The 22,726-nt window shown below is 35.7% G+C and overlaps 1 protein-coding gene across 3 annotated transcripts in view; it reads right to left on the minus strand.

Annotated features, from left to right (window-relative positions):
* The window catches only part of DOP1A (DOP1 leucine zipper like protein A), a 64,285-nt gene that overhangs the window by 26,673 nt on the left and 14,886 nt on the right, over window positions 1-22,726 (minus strand). For 2 of the 3 annotated variants that reach the window (XM_082049280.1, XM_082049279.1), the window contains exons 4-16: window positions 22,242-22,412; window positions 21,221-21,410; window positions 20,544-20,642; window positions 19,315-19,414; window positions 16,617-16,726; window positions 14,368-14,476; window positions 12,615-12,735; window positions 11,788-11,907; window positions 8,850-8,964; window positions 7,747-7,980; window positions 4,137-4,761; window positions 996-1,270; window positions 176-328 (exon numbers count right to left, since the gene is read on the minus strand). In XM_082049280.1, the coding sequence (XP_081905406.1) occupies window positions 176-328; window positions 996-1,270; window positions 4,137-4,761; window positions 7,747-7,980; window positions 8,850-8,964; window positions 11,788-11,907; window positions 12,615-12,735; window positions 14,368-14,476; window positions 16,617-16,726; window positions 19,315-19,414; window positions 20,544-20,642; window positions 21,221-21,410; window positions 22,242-22,412 (2,422 nt within the window). Of the gene's footprint in view, window positions 1-175; window positions 329-995; window positions 1,271-4,136; window positions 4,762-7,746; window positions 7,981-8,849; window positions 8,965-11,787; window positions 11,908-12,614; window positions 12,736-14,367; window positions 14,477-16,616; window positions 16,727-19,314; window positions 19,415-20,543; window positions 20,643-21,220; window positions 21,411-22,241; window positions 22,413-22,726 lie in introns of those variants that run through there. The other variant, XM_082049281.1, reaches the window with a different exon arrangement.

Genomic DNA, 22,726 nt, shown 5'->3' on the forward strand with positions numbered 1-22,726 from the left:
TGTTCTGCATGCAAATAAAAGAGTATTTTTAATGTCTGAAACAATCAACATAAGGCGACATTTTTCAGTTTTGAGTGTATTTATGCCTCTGTCTCAGGCATCAAGTCCTCTTTCTAAATCTATTTCTTTATCTATATACTTAACTCATCTTTTAGTAAATATACGAACAACTTGCCTTGTCTCTGTGAGTCAGCTGCTGACTAATAACATCTTCACAAATGCTAGAAGACGGAACAAGGTTGTGCAGCTGGTAGAAGAGCTCCACACTTTTCTGATGATGCTGAGGAGTTCCATCACCCAACTGGTCCCAAAGAGTTAAAGCTATATGCTTTGTACATGAAAACAAAAGTTGAAAGAGACAAGTGAATGAGTGTCATGCCTTGTTTTGCTCTAGACTGCATTCACCTCTGTGCAATGATGGGAGACATGGCATCTGATGGCACCATATGACTAAGAGGAAAACTATAAAACTGTTCTTTTTTTTGTTTGTTTTTGGTTTTGTTCATATGAACATAAGGAACCATTTGAAACCCTGCAATAACTTCCTACATAAAAAAATCCTGCTAGGGTCAGAACTCACAGGCACCTCCAGAAATAAATTTTCATTGAACTATAATTAACTATGTAATACACCCTGCTGCCATCTTTTGCAAATGATTTGTCACATAAATTACACAAAATGCAGATTGTGGTTTACCAGAATCTTGCATTACGCATATCTCAGTTTCACACCTAGCCAATTAATGATGCTATTCAATCATGTATTATTTTTATTTTTAAAATATTCATTCAAACAAGGCTTTTTACCCAAGCAGTCAGTAAGACAATCACAGTGGGAAAACTTACTATGTATTTTCAGAGTCTAATATAGGTTACAACTGTTATCAAAATACTCAGCAAAAAAAATTCATTTACCATACCAAGGACGGTAAAGCGGCCAAGACTATCAGTCTTCAGCAGCCACGTAAAGAAGTTTAAAGAAAACAGCATTGTACCTTGAAGAAATCTGTCTTTTCAGCCATGTATCTCAGATTGCCTTGAGTAAGAGGAGGTCTGATGACCACAGCCACTCTTCCCTGGTTCGGGCTAAGAGGCTGAGCAGTTTCCACGCTGTTTAGATTTTCTCCAGTAACGAGAGCAACAGATTGAGTCAATCCAACCAAGTCCATCACAAGAGAAATGGTAACACCCTGAACACTGAAATCGCTTCCTTGCTTGCAAGCATTCATTAAGGTCTGTAGCCACAGCGGAGGCTGAACTTGTTCACAGTCTGAAATAAAAATCACAGATGACACATTATTTTAACAATTTTAAATATTATGAATTTTTCCTCTTACCTTAACCATAGGCACAGTTGCCCTTTATTCTTCAAAAATTTCAGCCTGCCTGTTGTATGGGTTTAGGAAAATGTATGCAGGAAAAAAGATACTTCTTGTTCTATCTTTAAAATGGTCTAATTAAGAATGCAATACTGTATCACTTCAAACATTTAGTAACCAAAGAAATAGAAAAATTTGAACAAGGAAGAGGAAAATAAATTTTACAGAAATGTAGCCGCACAATTTCATGTTTTAGATAAAACTGGACTTCTAGTAGTCTGCACATCCTTTCATTCACTTTCCTCCTTCAGGAAATTCTTGACCAGCAATCAACTCTTTAGTCTGTAGCCTGGAATAATTCTGTAGTATTTTTAATAAATATATAATATTATATATATATTATATAGATATTATAACATACATACAGAATTATTTACATATATTATTTACATATATAAACTAAGTTTAAACTGATAAGAAATATGCAGATTTTCCAGGCAAAACTGAAAACTGATCTTTTGGGTGGCAGAAACGTGATCCAATTAGATCATACTCTGCTTTCACTGTAGGTGTTTTTTTTCCCATACATTTCCCATACATACATACCATACACTTGCCTGATACGCAAGTGCCTTTCCCTGAAGTTCACAGTCAACTCTTCAGGTGAATAAAGCTCCCTTTTATTTAGAGATAACAAAGCAATTTTTCTTAAAACTTCCCAAGGACTCTATTGATCGTGTTCCTAAAATAGGTAAATGCTTCTACAGTCAGACAAGTGAAGAAGTCTTATTCAACAGGCACAAATAGAACATCTATTTAGAATTAAGAGAAGGACGATGCAATTTCTATTTTATACCCACAATAGTTAATTTTGCAATGGAAATTGAAGTCTAAATATACCTAGTAATTTCACATAATGTTCTAGGGTTTACAGATATAAACATTAGTCTGAATTTGACTTGGTTTCCTTTTTAATTTCTTCAATTAAAAATAGCATGCATTTATGTGAGAAATTAAGCACACAGTAAAATTTAAGCACACAATTATGTTCTAGCAGTATCAGATTAATTTAGCTCCTTCAAGTAAACAGACTGATGACTCTTACTGTTGATTAAAGGCAATTGGGTCACATGACTAAAGCGACCCATCAAAATCATGTTCCAAATTTAGGAACTCTTCAATAAAACCAGCCTCTTCTGCAGTAGAAAAACGTATCAGCAGATGAAGAAAAGGCTGGTGTGCAAACTATGGTAACTACCTGCTCCCATTCTCTGTTCCACTGGCATTCCGTGTTTTGGGAAGCAGGACTCCCAGGACAGATTTGCAGCCCCATTGCCATCCACCCTGACACTCTGTACAGTAGACATTTACATCTGAAACAAAATCCTTCCCGTTGATTGCAACCACCTCCCATTTATGCTTATTCCCCTAAGTGCCACTGTTTAATAGACTGCAAATGAAACATCACATATGGGAAGGTTCAGATGATGAATGAGCAAAGCAAATCTAAGACACAGCAAAGTGAAAAGGATTCCTAGAATCACTGTGTTCACACCAGACACATATTATTCAAGCTCGACAGGCTTTCTGCTTTAGAGTTTACAAGGCAGCAATGAGCAAAAGTGCTGTATCCACAGAAAAGTAACAAACAAGCAGCAGGTTTTTAAAATATTTTTTAGTCTTCTGCCACAACACTCATTTGTAAGCTGCTACTGTTTGGAAAACAAAAACGAAAAACAACTAACCAACCAACCAGAAACGACAAATCATCACATTTTTCGGTATCATGCTATAGAAGCACGAATCTCCTGTGCTAGATCTACAAATGCATTGAAAAACCCTTAATTAATAAACAGTTGTAACAAGTTGCCTTCAGCTGACAAAAATATTTGATATGTCTGGATCTCACAAAGTCAAAGATACCCTGCTCCTGGCTGTATAATGAAGGCATACACAACACATCTTAAAGACTACAGAAATAGAAGAAGCAGTCACGTTAAATCAACATGTTTGTTTCCAAAAGCAAAAAAAAAAAAAAAAAAAATTATCTCCAATCAGTACCCGCCGCTTAGCCTTTAACAGATTTTGAAAGCTGTGCATAAGAAAGAAAAGCAGCGACCATGAAATTTCCTAGAAATAAAGTCACAGAAGATGACTGTGATAGTAGCCAAAACTATTGTGACTATTTCTGGCATGCTCCAAGCATATCCACCACAACAGCATTTTAAGGCAGAAAGTCTCAAGCTACAGACCAGAAGTGGAACCAAAATTAGAACTCTAGAGACTTAACAAGCTCTAAAAAGGATTGTCCATCTAAAATGTCACATTTTATACTTATCCAGAATTGTCAATATTTTAATCACATTTCTGTATCTGAATGTGTTCACCTACCCGTGAATAAACTCACATGTCACAAAACTCACCATTTTTATTTTGTTTTTAATACAGCTGTAGCTAGAGGAATTGCCTGCAAAGCTGTTCCTTTAACAGGAGCAAAGTAAAATCAATTAATTTGTTATCTAGTATGATACAGCACAGACGAATGCCTGAAAATCTAGATTCTACCCTCAGGCTTCAGTTTGCATAATTTATATTTATCACTCCAATATTAATTAGTGTAGAATCCCATACCAGCAATATTCTTAAAAGCTGTAACAAAAGAGTTTAGTTTCCAAAAAGCAAACCAATTGATACAGAAGAAAACTTCCATTTCTGAGAGTTAAAGGAAATAGCAACGCACACAAAGCATTAACACTATTGTCTTATTTTTTTAAAAAAATATTTTAAAAGCAAAGAACAAAGAAAAGTGCAGCTTACCAACTTCAGGCTTCCCAGGATGTAATTCCGAAGTACGGTTTCCTTCAGCAATGTAAACGGGAAAGCTTGAACATTCAAGATATAGCTGACAGGCAGCAATAAAGGCAGGAAGGTATTCTTTAGGTGTTTTTTTCTTGTTTGCTTTCTTCACCTTAACATCAACTTGCAATTCCCTGTCCCATTTTGTGGTCTGTCCTTGCTCTCTAGCGGGGTCTACTGTAAGCTCTGCCCCTAAGGGCTGAGACATGGAATTACTCTGAATGATATACAGGTTGATAAATCTGGTTAAAAACTGTTGGACATACTCCAAGCAGCACTGCATTGCAGTCTTTTGGATCGTTTTCCCACTTGGAGTTGCTGTCCCCTGTGTCATTACGGAAGGAGGCTGGACAATGGTCTCCTCAGATCCCACAGTTGATGCTGTTTCCGTCTCTGAGGATGTGCTACCAATAACGGGAATGCCAGGAGCACTGTGACCTTCATTCAGAGCTCTGTCAATGTCATCAGTTGTGTCTGCCTGGTATTGTACAAACTCAGTGAATCCACTTTCTGATGAGCGACTGCTTGGAGGATTTTCACCATCTTCAAACACATCATTCGGATTTTCAAGTGAAACTGATGGCACCTGAGTGAGATAGAAGTTTAATGACTGTTCAAAATGGGTTATTTAGATCCTATTGAGAAAAAATTTATTTGCTTCTCCATTTGAAAGCAACAATTTTATTCCACAGCTTTAAATCTATTCATATGAATACATGTTATGCAAAATGATGTTTGGTGTTTCAGTAAGCTTGCCAAACCAAGGTAACTATAAAAAAAAAGCATTGTTTATCCAGTAAAATACTTTAAATATTATTGCTTTTAACATTTTTTTCATAACATAATCATGTTTATTTTTATGAAATAATACCAAATTGCATAGACACACACATTATTAATTTACACAGCATCATAAACCAAAATATTCATACATCAAAGAAAACTCTTCACTTCCAGCAGGAAAGAGGATATTGAACTAAGTTGCTCATGGTCACTTTAGCTAGAAAGATGCTTTTAATACTTTAGATTTTAGCATGTTCTACAAAAGGACAAGATATTTATCTGTTAATCAGAAATTGTTGCAGTCATAAAGGAGCGAAAAAATGCCTACACGCAAAGATAGCAAAAAGGAGATATCGGCCAAGAAGAATGGGAAGACTTGAGAGAGTAGGAAGAAGTATATACTTCTCTGATCTCACTTTTGAAGTTCCCACTGTACAAGTAAATATTCTCATTAGATATTAAATTATTTTAACCTAATCAGTGCCCAGATATACTACTGATAGAAAAACCACAACTATTAAAGTGTTATCTCATTAGGAAGGCAAGATCGGTGTCATTTAACATTACAACTATAAGTTGCCAAAACACCTTAAAAGAGTGGACTGTGGAGCTGTAAATGAAGAAAATCTTTTGTAACCTAAAAAACATTTTTTCCACTTCTACATTTACACTAATAAAGCCAGCTCGATTTCTCAATAAAATTTATGCTAATTGATTTAAGAAATTGTCTATTAAATGTGGAAGGAACCTTAATTCATAGAAGTATATATGGTACAACTTTACCTATCTAGCATTTTCTTATATACCATTTCTACTCAAGAAGAACCCATAGCAGCTTTCTGGACTGCTCTACCCCTGTAGTCCTATTGGTAACTGGTAGCAAAGTCTCTGCTTCCTGGTGAGAATGTGAGGCAAATACAGAAACTTAAACAGAAATGCATGGATCAGTGACAGTAAATGCAGCTATAGAACATGCCCACATATTTCTCTTTTAGCTCTCTTACTGGTGATGGCAGACGTTGCTTGTCATCTAACAGGCCCAGAAATTATCTTGCTGTCTGACATCCTAATCACTAGCCATCTTAAATACAGAATTTAAGCATAATCTAAAAATCTGAATAACTTTTTAACTAATAAATAGAAACAGATACATCATTATACATGGTGAATTACATCTTGCTTTACCAGAGGTGGAGTAAGAATGAAAATTTGTCTGAGCTAGCTTTCACTGTCTCCTGTGTTAAGACATAATAAAAAGCTTGGAAAGACATGAATGGTGACACTATTATAAAATACAACACAAAAGAGATCAGAAGTATGGAAATTTATTTCACTCTGTGTCTTAACAGAAGCTATAGCCACGCATGAGTCAGCTGTAATTGAAAGAAAAAGGGCATTGAATGTTCAAAGGGAAACTTCATTCAGTCAAAAGAGAATTAAAAAAAAAAAAAAACAATCAACCAAACCAAAACACCCACAAAACCAAAAACCAAACCACCAGGCAGGTATCAGCTGGCTAGAAATAATAAGGATAGGATCCTGCATAAAGGATGCCAGAGTCCTAACAGATGAGGTGAACATGAGCCAGAAGTGGACCCTTCTGGTGAAGACAGCCAACCACATACAGAACCGTATTAGTAGCAAAAGCAGAGCCAGCAAATCAAAGGAAGTGATTAGTTCCCTCTGCTCAGCAGTTTTAAGACCACACGTGGAATACTGTGTCCAAGTTTGCTCTCATTAGTACAAAACAAACACTGATGTACTGAGCAAGTCCAGTGGAGGACCACTACAGGAGCACCTGATACAGAAGGAAAGCTCAGACACTCATATTTGCTCAGTTTTAAGAAAAAAATTGCTAAGAATTGTGGTGAAAAGGTGTCTTCATTACTATCTGTGACTTCCCATTAGGTAGTTGAAAAGACAGAGGCTTGCTAAGAAATTACAGTAAAAGAACAAGAGGCAACAATACACAAGCTGCAACAATGGAAATTCTGATTAAATAACACAGTGTAAACAAACAAGCTGTACAAAAAAGTTGTGGAATCTTCATCCTTGGATATATTCACAACTAAGCTGGATATGATCCTGAGTGACCTGACCTAGCTCTAAAGTAAAATCTAACTTTGAAATCAGCCCTGCTTGGAGTAGTGACCTGCAACTGTCACTTCCAACCTAAATTATTCTATGATGTTCCTCTAGTTTCTTCAGCTGGAGAACAAGGATTTCAGGGCACATCACTTAATACACTTTACAAAGCCATGGTTGTGTAGACCAAACTAGACAATGTTAAAAGAGAAAGAGCTGCTGGCTGTTTTGTTTCTTTTATTTCTTTATTAAATTATTATAAGAACAGTCACAGTAAAATAGCTGATTGGTATTAATCTGATGTACCCAAATTGGGTGTGACGAGAATTTACATATGCCTGATACACAATGAAAATAGATAAATTTTTTGTGTCCAGTTATTCTTAGATGATCAGACTCATGAAGTACATTACAACTTCAAACCTTAGTTGATAAGTTCATTCTTAGGCCCTGATTCTGAAGTGATTTATGCATGTACAATATTAAATCTAGATAAAAACCCTTAAGAATCAAGACCTTTTACCACAATGAAGTGCACAATTATAATTTATTTTGATGATCCAAGTTTCACATGTATTGTTGTTTATTAAACTAAAATCTAATCAAAGAGTTGTAGCTGGTTCAGCACAGACTTAGAAATCACACTTTTCCTTTCTACACAAGAAAGTATTTTTTCAAGATGCTGCAAAACATAATCAATTACCTTTTTATTTTCCCATTCTTTGATGGAGCTGCTGTGCCCACTCGGAAGCTGCAGGACACCATCTGTACCAGCAGACAGCAATGGAGGTTGAACCTTACTAAGGATCTTTGAACAGAGTCTGAGAGAATCAGTAAGCTCAGACAAGTGCAAAGTATGAAGATGGCTTGTCAACGCAGAAATCATCCTGAGCAACAGCTGAGGCAAATGTTCTGTCTGTATTTCAATGTACGTCTCCTAACAAAGTAATAGTAAAATTCATTAATTGAAACGCCAGATTTCACTCTGGAAGTTATCTTCTGTAACAGTGGTACCCATCATTTGCTTAACTGTGTTCTAAACATACAGAACATTGAAAAAGGAAAATTAATATCTTAATATCCAAGAATAATACATACATGCTTTACTTAAAATAAGTACAAAATTAACTTTACAGTTGGGTAACCAACAAATAGAAATATATTTAGCTCTTTTTCAGAATTTTATGTCTTGTCCACTACACAACACATGCATTACAAGATAGAATAATAAGGCTAAAGAATGCTACTATTATTATTTTAATCACCTTAATAAAAAAGTTTAAGAATGAAAGACAAGTTAAGAACTAAAGGGAAAACAGGCTGATTGCCATACCTGACACAGCACTCTCATACTTCTAGTAGGCTTTGAAATGAGAAAGCAAAGAATTGAAGAAAGACAGGTATAGAAAAAAACAGTTCCAACAGTCTTCGCTACACTAAGCAATGCGAACAGAAAAAGATGCATCTTATCATGACATTTAAAAGAGCCTTAAAAGAAAGCTGCACATCTAAACTAGCATATCAAAATACAAAAGACTATATTTGTAACAAATGCAGTGTAGTTTTAGAGAAAAGAAATAGAGGACAGACAAATATTTTCAGGTGTAAGTATCATAAAAACCGCTTCAATTATATTCAACCAGACTATTAAGAATCATACAATGAAAACAAGTCTTCTTCTAAAGATGTCCATCAATTTACATCAATACATTTTCAGGAAAAACAATTAATGAAGCAGATACAGTATTTCTGTACACTATAAATATACTGAATCCCAGTATTAGCAACAAATAAAGCAATTCTTACCAAAGAAACTATATCCAACAAAAAATCCACTAATAAGCAGAAATTTGTCAGGGGTAACTCAGATTGCTCACTACCACCTCCAGGCCCAGTTTGAAGTCTGGCATGTAATGTCCTCCTGCAAAATTCAAATAGGGTTTCACGATATTTCTCCCTCCCCCTTACATCAACCATGTTTCTGTAACTTAATTCAAAGCTGTACACATCAGGGAAAATTCCTATAAACAAAAAAGCAATCTCTAAATTTCACTGTTAAGTAGCTCACTTGGCCCCATCACATACTTCCAGAAAAAGCGGCAACCAGCCTTTCACTGTAAACCAGTCTTCATTCATAAAACAAGAAAAGTTAGGCTACAGAAAACTGTATTTTTTACTCCATCATATACTGTAATATTTACTAGTATGAGCGTGGGTACCAATAATAGAATTAAGAGTGTTACTGGGAGCACAGTAATTTTGAAGAGATCTAAACCCAAGGCTTTAAGCACTTGAGACAGAGACAACCAAAAGTTACATAAAAGGCCCATGAAGCTTTAAAGCTGTGCAAGAGAAAAACAAAACAAGCTATTCTAAATGCTCACTTCAACTTCAGCTGACCACATTGCTTTGCTATTCACAAGACTCTTAATCTGATGAGTTTTACTGCTCAGTGAAGTAAGATCGAATGCAAATCCCCTGTAAAACCAAGTTGCAATCTGACAATATTATAAGCAAAGGATATGAACAAAGGAATAATACTTTGTTTCTCCAATTCATCTATTCTGCTGGAGGTGGTGGTGAGGGGCAGTGTCACACTTTCAGCAATAGTTAGTTATGCTAATCCTTTCCCTCTGTTTTGAAATAGTTGATGAACATATGTGCCAGGACTGAAAAAACTATTTATTTGAAATAATAGAAGCATTAGATAAACTAAGACTGAAACAGTATTTATCAAAAGATTTTAAAAATCATACTAAAGTTACATTCTGTCGGTAACCTACATTTGAAAATTAACACTTCACTTAACCCACACCTCCATTAGATTACTGTATCTCTCTAGCAACAGATAATTCTCTTCATAAAACTAGCAGCCTGTTTTACAGTTCAATTAAATGGTCCCTTTAAGTCATAACAAAAATCCTTTTTCACGTTCTGTGCTACTATCCAGAAAGATTTACCATTTCATAAATTACTCGCAGATTTGTTCAACTGTAATAGCTCATAAAGGATGACCTGAATTCAACTCACTGAGCCCCTGTCAAAAATAGCTTTGAGAAAAGTCTCAGTAGCAGTGAGCAATACTTAGATGGGAATAAACATTAGATACAAGAAATGCTATTTTAATTTTTATTTGGGGAAAATAATAAGAAAAAGCCTGAGAAAAATTCAGAGGAACATCTAAATTGCTTTAAAAGTAATAACAGTGATTTAGCAATCAAACTGGATGATATAAAGATAACTTACAAATTTATGGTTTAAAATCAATTGGTTGTGTTTTCACTTAATGGTGTATCTTTTTGAACAGGAAGACAATAACTTACAATAACTTACATAACACAGCAGCTCATATAGGAAAAAAAACAACAAAACAAAACACATTCTCTAGATCCCACTGATTTATTAATAAGGCAATCTGGTATCCATGCTTACAGTAACATCTACTTACAAGTAGAGAAACTCTCACCTGCCTGTTACTCAGTTGTAGACTGCTTTTTTTACTTTTCCAATTCAGTCCAATATATAAAAATTAATTTACAGATATGTTGGAAGGGATTTCATTTAGTCCAGCCTCTCACACTGAGCAGGACTGTTAGCAACACTAAATAAATTGACCCACTGTTTCGTCTAGCAGAATCCTGGAACTCTCCCAAGGAAGCTCCACAGCCTCCCTCGGTACCCGTTCTGCTGCTGCACTATGTTCCTAGCCAAGCTTTTCCAAAAGTCCAACCTGAACCCCCAAGCCAACACTTGTTGCTGTCCCTTGTTTTACCATCAGTCATTACCAAAAATATGGCTGTATCAACTCTATAAATGCCCTTCAGGAAGTCAGAGGCTGCTATTCGAGCCCCCTCTTTGCCAGGCTAAACCAAAGTCACCCGCCTCAAACGCTCATTAAGCATCCTATGACTCTGACCATCTCAGCAGCCCTCTACTAGAGCCTCTTCAGTTTCTCAACACTCGTCCTCAAGCAGGGTTCCCAAAGCTGGAAACGATATTCCACATGTCACCTTAGAAACACTAAGTGAAAGGAAAAATAACTTCCTTTCACCTGCTGACCACAATCCCCCTATGTAGCCCAAGACACAAGTTACTTATGTCAGTACACCGTTTGCTCATAGAACTGAAACGTCCAAACATCTTAGTACATTATTAAACTATTCTATAAGCAATGAAAAAAAACACGTTTCTACAAATTTAATTTGAAATCCATACATCATTTATGTATGGCCACAGCAACAATCCCTGCTCCTCTGTTGTCCCTTGGTCCTACTCCTTCCCATTAATATTTTCAGTTCTACCTTGTTTATTATGTTCACTCCCTTAGCCCTCACTGCCATGTACAGAACCCTCCCACTTTTTCTTCCCTAAAATAGCAGGGCAAAAGATAACATATTCCACAAGTTATTCTTGGTAAAGTTGATGGGTTTGCTAGACACCCAATAAGTAACCCAGTACTGGACAGACAGTACAAAAACTAGCTTTGAGATCACTCCAGAGTCTTTCCTCCAGCAGAGTTGCTAATTTCAACTCTTGATTTTACCCAGACATTGAGTTTGTGAGAACTCACATTGCTGAGACCAATCACATCTGATTAACTTTGATCTTTTGGCCAATTTCAAAGGGGTGAGGAATAAAAACACTAAATGGTCACATTAGACTAATTCACTTGAAGAAAAAAGCCTATAAAAAACAAAAGTCAGCTTCAACTTTACACATACAGAGATTCAGTATTACAACCTACCTGCAACATTCTTCAAACCAACGAGCAATGTAATCCCACATATAATAAGGCTCAAAGGAATTAAAGAGAAGATTGGCAGTTTTAATCAATTCTGCTGTTTTCTTGTTTTCTCTCAGTTTGCTGAAAGAAAAACAGAATGTTTTATATTTTTACACTTCATTTCCGAGTTACATAACTACACATTATCATGAATTTATTCTCTGCCAGTTGACACTGATAAATTCTCCTCCCCTCATCCCTACAGTGGTTGTTGCACTAGGACTCCGTATATCAGCAGGCTCCTCATACCAGTGTCTTTTCACAGGTGCTGGGTTTCTTCTCTATCCTTTCCCTAGTATTAGCCTTCTAACCACACTTTTAATAGATCTGTTTTCCCATAATCATTCCTACAGTTGTTTCTTCCCCTACCTTTTAAGATATTTTAAGATATTCAGCTCAAATCTTGAAATTATTTTTTATTCCCCTCTCTGGTTCTCTTGTAGCACTTTTCATTTTTCATTCCAGAAGAAAGCCCATCAATCCGCTTTTCTTGAAGAACACCGATACAAAGAATGCCACAACTAATCTATACCATTGACATACTGACTTCGAGCTATATAAAGCAAGCACTTTTGACATTGGTAAAGAATAAAACATATGCTAAATATTTAAAAAAATAATAAAGCCATAGACCTTCAGAGCTTTGCATCAAATACAGAAGTTGCAATTACTGTCAATGGACCCTACATTGTGAAGAAACCAGGTCATAATCCCACAGGCTTCACAGTCTTGACTTCAGCAACAAAAAGACATTATTTAATACAAAATACATCCTATGCATTATTCACCTGCTTAGCTGTGTGTGATCTTTGTTGAAAGAAGGTTCTGCCTGAAGCTCGAGTTCTGCTTTGCACTGTGTATATAATGTTCGAAACACTTCAATCAATACATCCTCTAGGATGGCAGGGCCTACAGAGAAATACCAGCAGTCACAGTCTTACACATTATAGCACCACTAACAGTCCACATCTGAAAACTAAATCGTTAGCTAGCTTGGGTCACTGAAATAATAAAATAATTTCTGTTCAAGTTCATAAACTACCCTAATTTCAGAAGGTTAGGTTTTGGTTTTTTTTACATTCCAGAAATACACAGGCAATTGTAATTCTTAAGAGTATACAAAGCACAAGCAAAGTTCTTTTCCCATAACTTGTGTGTAAAATGATACAAACACACCCAGTCCAAAAGCTGTGTGGTCACACCAGTATAGCCCATCTTCAAGCTAACACACCCTCTTTGGGGGATTATTAGTTCAGCTCAGTAACATGTTACTGTGAATCCATGGATTTTCAATCAAAGGAATCTTTCAACCAATTTCAAATACCCACTCATAAGCTACCTCATGCTGTTATTATATGGAAAACTGTACTCAATAATTTAAATGGAAATACGAGGTAAAATATTTTGAGCATCTTCCATAATACAAGATAAGATATTTCAAGGATTTTCCTGCCTTTTAATTTGAGGCAGGTTTTCTTTAATTCTGGATATAGTCTGTAGGATATTTTTTGAAATAGTGTCTCCTTCAGATTTAAGCTAAATCTCAAGTTTGAAGGAAAAAAAACGAAACAACCACAACTTATTTTGAAAGGAGCTCACAAAGTGGTCCTCCTTGAAATACCCTTTGCTTTTTCATGCTTTCTCCTAACCTCACTGTGCTGCCTTCAGTGAGACTGCACTTACTGAGCTAAGTAGAAATCCTGTTAGCTTCTTCCATCCTAGTTTGCTGAAAAATATCCTCATAGCTCTGCTTACTTCATGAAATCTTAATGTATACATTGCCTCTGAAAATTTAAACTGAACCCCAGAAATCACAAACTACCAGGAAGAAGCCAAATTCTTGTCAGATATTCTGTTCTCTGCTGTCTGCCTTAACCACTTCCTTTCAAGTCGTACTCTAATTGTTGTATTTTTACTCTTTTATTATCCCACCCCCAAATCTTGGGATAGACTTCAAAAATTATTCTGATTTTTTTTCAGTCACCTCCAAAACTGTTATTCCAAATAAAAAAAAATGTGCAATACTTAATTGTTGTAAATACTTCTGCCATGTCTACTTTTGCCACATAGTCCTCTGCACTCACCCGATAAAAAGTGCATTTAAACACTTTAAACAGGGGAAAGGAAAATTAAACAAACAAACAAATAAACAAACCCAAACATTTTCTTTTTAATCTCTCTCATATGTGTATATTAGAAGAGAGATTATTCTCAAAAGGAATAGCTGAGATTTAAAATAGTGAAAGTCACTATTTGATTAAAGAAATGGAAAAGATCCAATCTTTATCCCTTCCAACTTGCAGTGAGTTCTCTGTGACTTCAACTTACTATTTCCTCTGCTGAAAACAGAAGAAATTGCATTTGGTAAAAGGTAAATCTAATGAAAACATTACATTATTAGCTTGAAAGATCTAAGAAATCTAGCTAACCTCCAGTACTAAGAATACAATTTTCTTTCAATTTTACCAACAAGAGAGAAAAATTCTCAAAAAGTTAAACAAGTTAAAGACTAGAAGTAGCATGAAATAATATGAAAATTACCTAGTTCAGGCTTATCCAGCAAACTGATAAGAATTCGAAAAGGCTTTAAGTCTTGCATTAATGTGCTTTCCTCTCCATGCCCATTAACCTGTAATATTCCAACCATTGCCTACAAAGAGCAAAAGGATATCAGGAAAAGAAAAACAAAACCAGGAAACCGTTTTTGAAAGAAAGATGCAATAAAAGCTGCATATAAAGGGAAAATGCTCAGTAATGGAGACCACTATTTCATCTCACTGCAGCTCATTCTCTCAACATTGCCTATGAGAATAGTTTTGTGGAACAGAACTTGGTAACTTGCATATACTTAAAGTCAAAATAAAATATTATAAACAGATACCAACTTAAAATGTCATAAGAATAAAAGAGAAGACATTAAAAGAGATGAAGAAATTGTTTCAGAAGGCAAGGCATGTAGATACTAAGGGTTTAATAAAAAATAATCTGTCCATCTAAGATATACCCACCTACATGGCAGAAAACTTTCTTGACTAAGTTGACTTGATAGCAAAGAAAACTTCAAAACAAATGAGAAAAATGAGTTTTTATACTGAAGAAATTTAGGGAACAAACTGCAGAATTAAAAAAAGCCCAACAAAACTGCTAAACTGACACAGATTTTGCTTGGTTTTCCCTCTGTGGCTGGCTTTGCTGTCTGAGTCAAAACTAGTTTGTTTCTTTTACAGCTTCTAAAAAAAGAGGACAAAGAAGAGAAAGAAGAGAGATGGGAAAGAAAAGAGGCAGGAAAATGGGTTTGACCTTTCTGTCTTTTATAAACCAAGTATTATCATCTAGTATCCCAAGAGAAAAATCTTCTGTACTTGAATACGCCTTTACAAGGTCAGAATTTTCAGTATATTGTATCAATGAACAGGATGAGGGTGGACTGGAAAAGAAGAACACACAAAAAGACAGCTAGGGAAGAAGGCAGAAAAGAACAATGCTTTTGAAGTCTTTCAAAAGACAGCAAATGGTTTCAAAAGGCATGTGTAATTTGTATTATGTAGTGCAAGGCACTGATTTTAATGTCCACAAAAAATGTAAAGGAAAAAACAAGTGAATTATTCCCGTTATAAAAAGGGGCACTCTCCATTCTACTGTAGCTAAAAGAAAAAAAATTAATAAAAAAATCAAACGGACCATATCAGCTCTACACTGTTCTTAGTTTTTTCAGACAGAGAAGCTTTAATGACACTGATTAAACTAGAAAGATGGACAGATTTAAAAGGAAGACCATGAACTATCAAAAAATGTCTAACTGTTGTGAAAAGCTCATCACATTTTGTATAGAAGGTACACTTGAATAATCTCTAAATCATGTGCCACAGGATGCAGAAGAGTGACAAGAGAAGGTGAGAGTGCCAACAAGATCCTTGCTGCACTGGAATTTTGTGTCCTCTTCCTCATCAGCAGAACAGCAGATCTCATCACCTTCAGACAAAACTAAGAGTGCTAACGCTGTGCTGGGTATTCACTTCATGTTGTGATGAGCTAAGTATTCTTGTGTCAGCTACTAATATTGGAATCCCCACTCTCATTCCCATGTATAGTCCTGCAATTCTGACCGAATATCAGAAAAATCTTGACCTTATCAATTGGCCTTAATGATAAAATTTCTTCCTGATTTCAAGATCAGACTCAGAGCATCTTGAAAGACATCTCTACAGTTTAACTACTGTGAGAGAAGGAGCAGAGTTCTCAAGGCCAGGTTATCTCAGATCACTTAGTAAGGCTTTAAGGGTCAAATAGTATGACTGCCAATTTGCTCAGCTATTCCTGACTGCCAATGGACAGCAGATAAGACATTCCTCCTGCCTAGAGGGAAGGAAGACCCTTCTTACTAAGACCTTCTGAGGACTGTCTGATCAAATTTTTCTGATTGCCAAGACATAGAGGAGTTTCTGTATCTACAGAAGTAGAAAAGAATTCTCTAATTTCATTTTGTGAAAGAACAGGCTCCAGTGTGCTGGGCTTATAATCAAATATCTTCCACATATGCTACACTCACTGCAGAAGAAGAGAGAGAAATCTAACATTTGTCCTGATCATACTGTTATTCTAATGAAACGCATTTTTCCATATCTTCATTTTTCCACTGAGAAAGTTTTAGAGGAGTAGGACACAATACCACAAAAAGACAAAAATTACGTGATCACATTGAAACAGCAAGGCAGAAGATAAGGATACAGCAACTTTGATCAGCATCCATTTATGAAGATATATGCCACAATGAAACATTGTATAACCACCTGGACTAACATCTCCTTAGAGAAGGTGTTGAAATAGTAAGTGGCGTGCTCCTCAGGATTGCTGTGCCTTGTACTTCTGGGTCCTACAAGGGCACCATTGTTATCAAAACCTTCAAGCAAGCAAAAGACAAGGCAAATAAGTATTTGTCTCTTAAGAGAATATTTTGCCAATTTCTTTAAACTAGAAATCAACACACTAGCACTGATAACTTACCAAGATGAAGTCCAAGTAATGATGGCAAGAGAAAGATGATTTTATAGAGTTTAATACAGGAAATTAAGTAATACTTTCATGCAAACAACTTTGCTCACAAATTACAAACTTCAGTTTTATGCATCATTATTGATCAAATTACTTCTTGTACAAAACAAATGTTCGCAAACAGTACACAAACCACACAGTCCTAGAGTATCTTAAAAAAAAACCTTGTCCCACAAAAACATTTCAATATTGATATTATTATCAGAACACAAAATTCAAAATTTTAAATATAAAAATATGATCACCAAAACCACGCTGACATGACAAAGGCACTTAGAGACAATATCAGTCATTATAAACAAAATCAACTTTGTTATTAAAAAATACATGAAGTAGATAGACCTTTGTTTTGTAAGTTTGTAACTTTTCTAAGCAGATTTTTATTCTACAGGAAAAAAAAGGCTTAAGGAAAAATATAATTAATAAAAAGAAATCAACAAGTCAGTCAGGATATCAAACCACTTCACATAAGCATTTTTGAAAGTTTTCGTCCCCAAGTGACAAAAATAGAAGGAAAGACTGAGAAGACAAATGTCCCTTAGCAGCAACTTAAAACGACTGTTAACAATGGTTAAGTTAACCTGGATTTAAAGATATGCCTAAAGAACATTAATAGACCACTCCCAGCTAAAAAACAATAGGAAGGAAATGCTAACACCACAATTAAATAATGTCACACAGACTATCAGATGTCAGAGAGTCTTCTAGCATAACTGACACCCCCTCCCACCTGCACTGTTTTATACTAGGAGTAGAATATAACGGTAGTCCAAATGCAGCAGACTGACAAAAGAAAATCAAGCTATATTTCCATAAAGTATGTTGAAATATACAGCAAGCAGAAGCACTAGTTGTTCACAAAACAGGACCAGGAACAGTCACTGTAAAAGTATCTTCTGAAGTTACTTTATCTTTCAGTGGAGGCCATGCTCATGAAATAGCTGTAGAAGAAGGTTCCACAACTAATAAAACAGCATGATATTTTAAACATAAAATATACTTTTCATTGTCAGCAAAAACACATAACTAATTCACCAAATGTAGACGAAACATTAGTGCAGTGTTTAATCTGGAAATTATGTTTTCCCTTAATTGGAAAATGTAGGTACAGAATGTGACAGTGCATTTCATTATCTTTCTTTGAAACATGAGTAATTTGCAAGACTGTCTTGAGAAATGCCTAACTGAAGAAGCCAGGATTTTTTTTTTTTTCATATTTATCCTCTAAATCCCTGTAACATCTACAGCAAAAAAACAATCCCCTCATGCAAAACACTGTTGCTGACTTCATGCCTTGGTAACATCAGTCCTCCCTCCTGTCCCTTTACTTATTCCCTTGCTCCCCAATCACCCACAGGTCACCTGCCTCTGATGCTCTAACTATCAGCTGGGAAAGGTGCAAGAGCTCCTGGGAAGGGACTTGGGTAGCCTGAGGAACACATCTGTGCTTGCTGGTGAGCTGGGAAGCCAAATACGGAAAGGTCACAGCAGACCCTAAGTCTTCCCCTCAAGTAGAAAAAAACATGTCTCTCCATTCAGGCTCCAGTTTCTGTGGCACTCTTAGGAACCCACATGTCAGAGATCTCAGCTTCACTCAAAGTGGGTTGAAAGTGGTTCTGAAGAGTAACAGGCCAGTTTCATGTGACCACTAGCTCCATTTCCTTAAAGTAATACAGCTGAATAAGAGTAAATGTTTCCCAAAATTTTCCAATTTCTAGTTTTCTAAATATTCCCCAAATAGATAGAGTCTTCTAAATAGTGATTATTTTCTGCTACTCTCTTCTGATAACATGCTGGTTTTATATAAAAGAAAAATTAAATGGGTATTCTATTGATAAACTACCATTTGGTAGAAGTAAAAGTGTGCATCCCATCATTGATCAATTTTTACCACCAAAAGGCATTGAAATAATGTTCAAGCTGCATGGATAACATAAGTGATTGGTGATTTGTTAATTCCATCATGCAAATATCTAATGAAGCTTAGAGTTTGCATACTCAAGCCTCCATCAATACAATACCAACATTTTTCAACACGTTTTTATTTTCATCCTTTCCATACTGCTGTGTTCCAACTGCCATTTACACTCCATAATGCCTGTTCTGATTTTTTCACTTTATGTGTTTAGGAAGACATAAGTTGCCTTTTAGTGTCTATTTATGCCTGTGTAGTGCACCAGGCTCTATCCCTGAATGTGGCCTGTAATTGCTGCTGTAGGAAAATGTACCAATAATTTATACAACAAGAAAGCATTCCAGCACTACATTCTTCATCTTTATGTACACAGAGACAGACTGTGCTTTTCTTTTTTACGATACAAATTAAGCATCTCATTTTTCCAAAAAAGCTTTCTCCATAATATGGTAAAATACTTCAAATGAATATACGATCCCTCCTCCACTGTTAGACAACAATGAAATGAAATACAAACCTACCCAAAAGCCACGCATAAAGCCTTCGGTTGAGTGACATATCCCTGCGCAGTACTACATGAAGGGCTGCTGACAAAATTCTGATCATGTCTGGACGTGTTGCCTGAAGAAGTTAGAAGCATGGTTAAATTTAACTATGAAAAGTAATGTTTTTTCTATGCTAGCAGCTTAATGTGCACTAAAACATAGTTAATTTAGCGTTCTGACATTTCTGAATTCAGAATAGTACAAGAAAACAATCTTGCTCTTAGGAAACCGAAATACAATTATTATTTGGAACAGACACTTCATAATAGCATGCACCCTTTAGGAACAGCAAAAACTACTTGACTGCATTAGCAGCTCATTTTTGTTACAAGACACTTTGTTTATTGGACAAAAGCCCTGGGAGCAAATTCAATTAAAATCCAGTTTAAAAACAAACAAAAAACAAACAAACAAACAAACACCCACCACACAGAAGAATTTTAAGTATCTTTGAATCTCTCACTACTTTAAATGTTTGCCTAAGTCTTTAATATTAAAAATAAACGCTGTATTGATAATTTCTCCATTCTAGAATCTGAACAGAGACACTCCAAGTATTCCTATAGTAACTGACAAATGTGAATAAACCATTTCTACAAGCAAGAACATGCTTGTTTTTACAGGAAAGCATAGGTTTTCCATAAGTTCTAACAAGGTGAGAACCAACCTTGTATAAGTTTTCCTCCCAAAGTAAAATAAATCCTGAATAATTTAAAAATAGAAAGGGGCTGATAATAAATGCAGTCCAAAAAAATTACCTAGAAGTTGTAATGTCTGTCTCCCACTACTGCTAGGGCTAACTACTCAGGCAAAACCAATAATCATTTTCAATTCTCCAGTGTTCTGAATCAGTTATGCTAAGAGGATTAACTTTTGCTGCTTTTGAACACTTAGAATTGGAAACTTGCACATGAACAGATAATTTGTTTTATAATCAAATTAGAGCAAATTAAAAGCTTCTGCATAAGCTGAACATCATAATTTATATTGGGTTTGCATATTCAGAAGTTAAAGTTCACTTCAAAGTTAGTACATCAAGTTAAAAAGCAGAAGGACAGAGACCATGACATGAGAATAGCCAAACCTATCAGAGAAACCGTTACATATGACACTTGTTCAAGCTTGGAGAAAACCATTAACAGACTAAAGACTGCTACAGCTTTAAGAAGCATAGTACATTTAGCACTCTCATCTTAATAACCTACCTGGCTCATGTGGAAAGGAAAACAAAAAAGGATAAGGTCCAACGTGCTCCTCTGTACTAAAACACTGGTATCTTGCACTGATGTGCTTACCGCTTCCACCTGAAGTAACAGCAGCCCCCCAGAATAGTTATTTACTCTATTATTTTAAGAAGGTAGATATAAAAGAACACTCACAAAATAAGAACAGACATTTATAATTTCATAATTATTATTATTGTTTTAAGTTATTATTTTAAAATTTTGAATAATTAAACAAGATAAAATAGGAAAAAGTTTCACCACTGAAGAAACGTATAATCAACATAGGTTCCCTGAACTACACAAACATTAAGCTTTTGATTTTTTATATTACCAATTAATATCTAAAGTTTAAAAGACAAAATCATACTCTATATATTTTTCAAACAATATCCCATAACTCAACCACTTTCAACTGAAGTGTGTCCTGAATGGAAAGTTTTATACAAAACCTAAACTGTTCTGAAACACTAACTCAGCTTTGCAACACTTACAATGCACAAAGCTATCAGTTTGATGTGAGCTACAATATATAAACATGCATTTTAACCTCTTCAAAGGCTATATTCAAAGACAGAAAAGACATCTAGACCCCCTAGAATTATATTATTATATAAATAAGTAACAGCAATGTTGTTCTTGTTCCAAAAAAACATTACCATTAATTCAATGTCACTGCCAATTATGTAGAGTTGATCCTCCATTGAAAGCTTCCTGTTCAAGTGGGAGAGGACATAGGTGATCCCAGGCAAGCGAACGGCAGGGCTGGTGAGGAGGCTGCCCCAGAGAGCGCTGTAGAACGCTGACTGATCCACAGCCGAGGCAACCTTCTCCAACAGCGTGTTCGTTCTGCAGAATAAAATCAAGTCAGCTGAATTAGTGCACACATCACAGCCCTTGCCCCTACCCTCAGTTTTAATAAATATATAAGTAAATCATTACAGGAAGGTCAAAACTTTCTTTTGAGAGGTCAAGAGAAGCCCCAACTATACGTTGAACCTTATAATGCAGCCTGAAGAGAATGATCCAACTAACAAACATGGGGGGCAATCTGGCTTGCAAAATTCTTCTCCCTGCCCACAGCTTCGCCTTATGTGCTCCTTATGTTCAAAAAGCCAAATAACTTCCTCACCTGCTACTTAAAGCCAACTGTTGCTACCGACAGAGGTTGCAGAGAGACAAGAGGAAAGTACAGCTACTGAAGAATCAAAAAAATGGCTTTTGACCTCTCATTTCTTGTACTGAGCACTTCCGGCAATAACAGGACATAAAAATACCACAATTCTTTGAGCACAAGTAATCATAGAATCATTTTGATTGGAAGAGACCCTCAGGATCATCAAGTCCAAGCATAACCTAACTCTAGCATTAAACCATGCTCCTCATCTAAATGCCTTTTAAACACCTCCAGGGATGGTGACTCCACCACTTCCCTGGGCAGCCTGTTCCAGTGCCTCACAAACCTTCTTCATGAAGAAATTTTTCCTAATATCCAATCTAAACCTCTCCTGGTGCAACCTCAGACCATTTTCTTTTGTCCTATCATTTGCTACTTGGCAGAAGAAACTGACATACAAGACTAAGTCTACTTAGAAATATTTAATGAAAAGTTGCAGGAAAAAAAAAAAAAAAATCAAGGATATCACCTTATTAATATATATCATTAACATATATCCTTACCTTTCATAATACTCTGACCCTTCCTCTAACCCAGGCAGAATCCCAGTTAACAATCCTTGCAGTCCTGGTTTTAAGGTTTTCCCCAAAGGGAGGTAATAGATCTCATACAGACTCAATAACGTTGGCTTGACAGACATAGCGGCATTGGCAAGGAGTGGAAATAGTCCAGAACTGTGAAAAATAAATGTTAGATGTTTTATGAAGCTTCTCATGTGAGACAATTAAATTTATATCTTCAGATGTTACAGGCATGTCCAGTGTAGTTGTAAGTATCAGGTTTTTATCTCAGAATTTTGCACAGGCGTAGACCACCACACAACATGACTGCCTTCCAGACTGACAGACTGACTGTGTCTTTCACCAAGAAAACAAATATGGAAAAACAGAAACATCTCTGCAAGACAAAAATGTTAATTTCACCCATGCTGAACTACATCACAATGGAAAATAGATTTTAAAATAATACACAGTCTTTGCACTTAAGA

This window comes from Streptopelia decaocto, assembly GCF_964273445.1.
Source record: "Streptopelia decaocto genome assembly, chromosome: 3".
NCBI lineage: Eukaryota > Metazoa > Chordata > Aves > Columbiformes > Columbidae > Streptopelia > Streptopelia decaocto.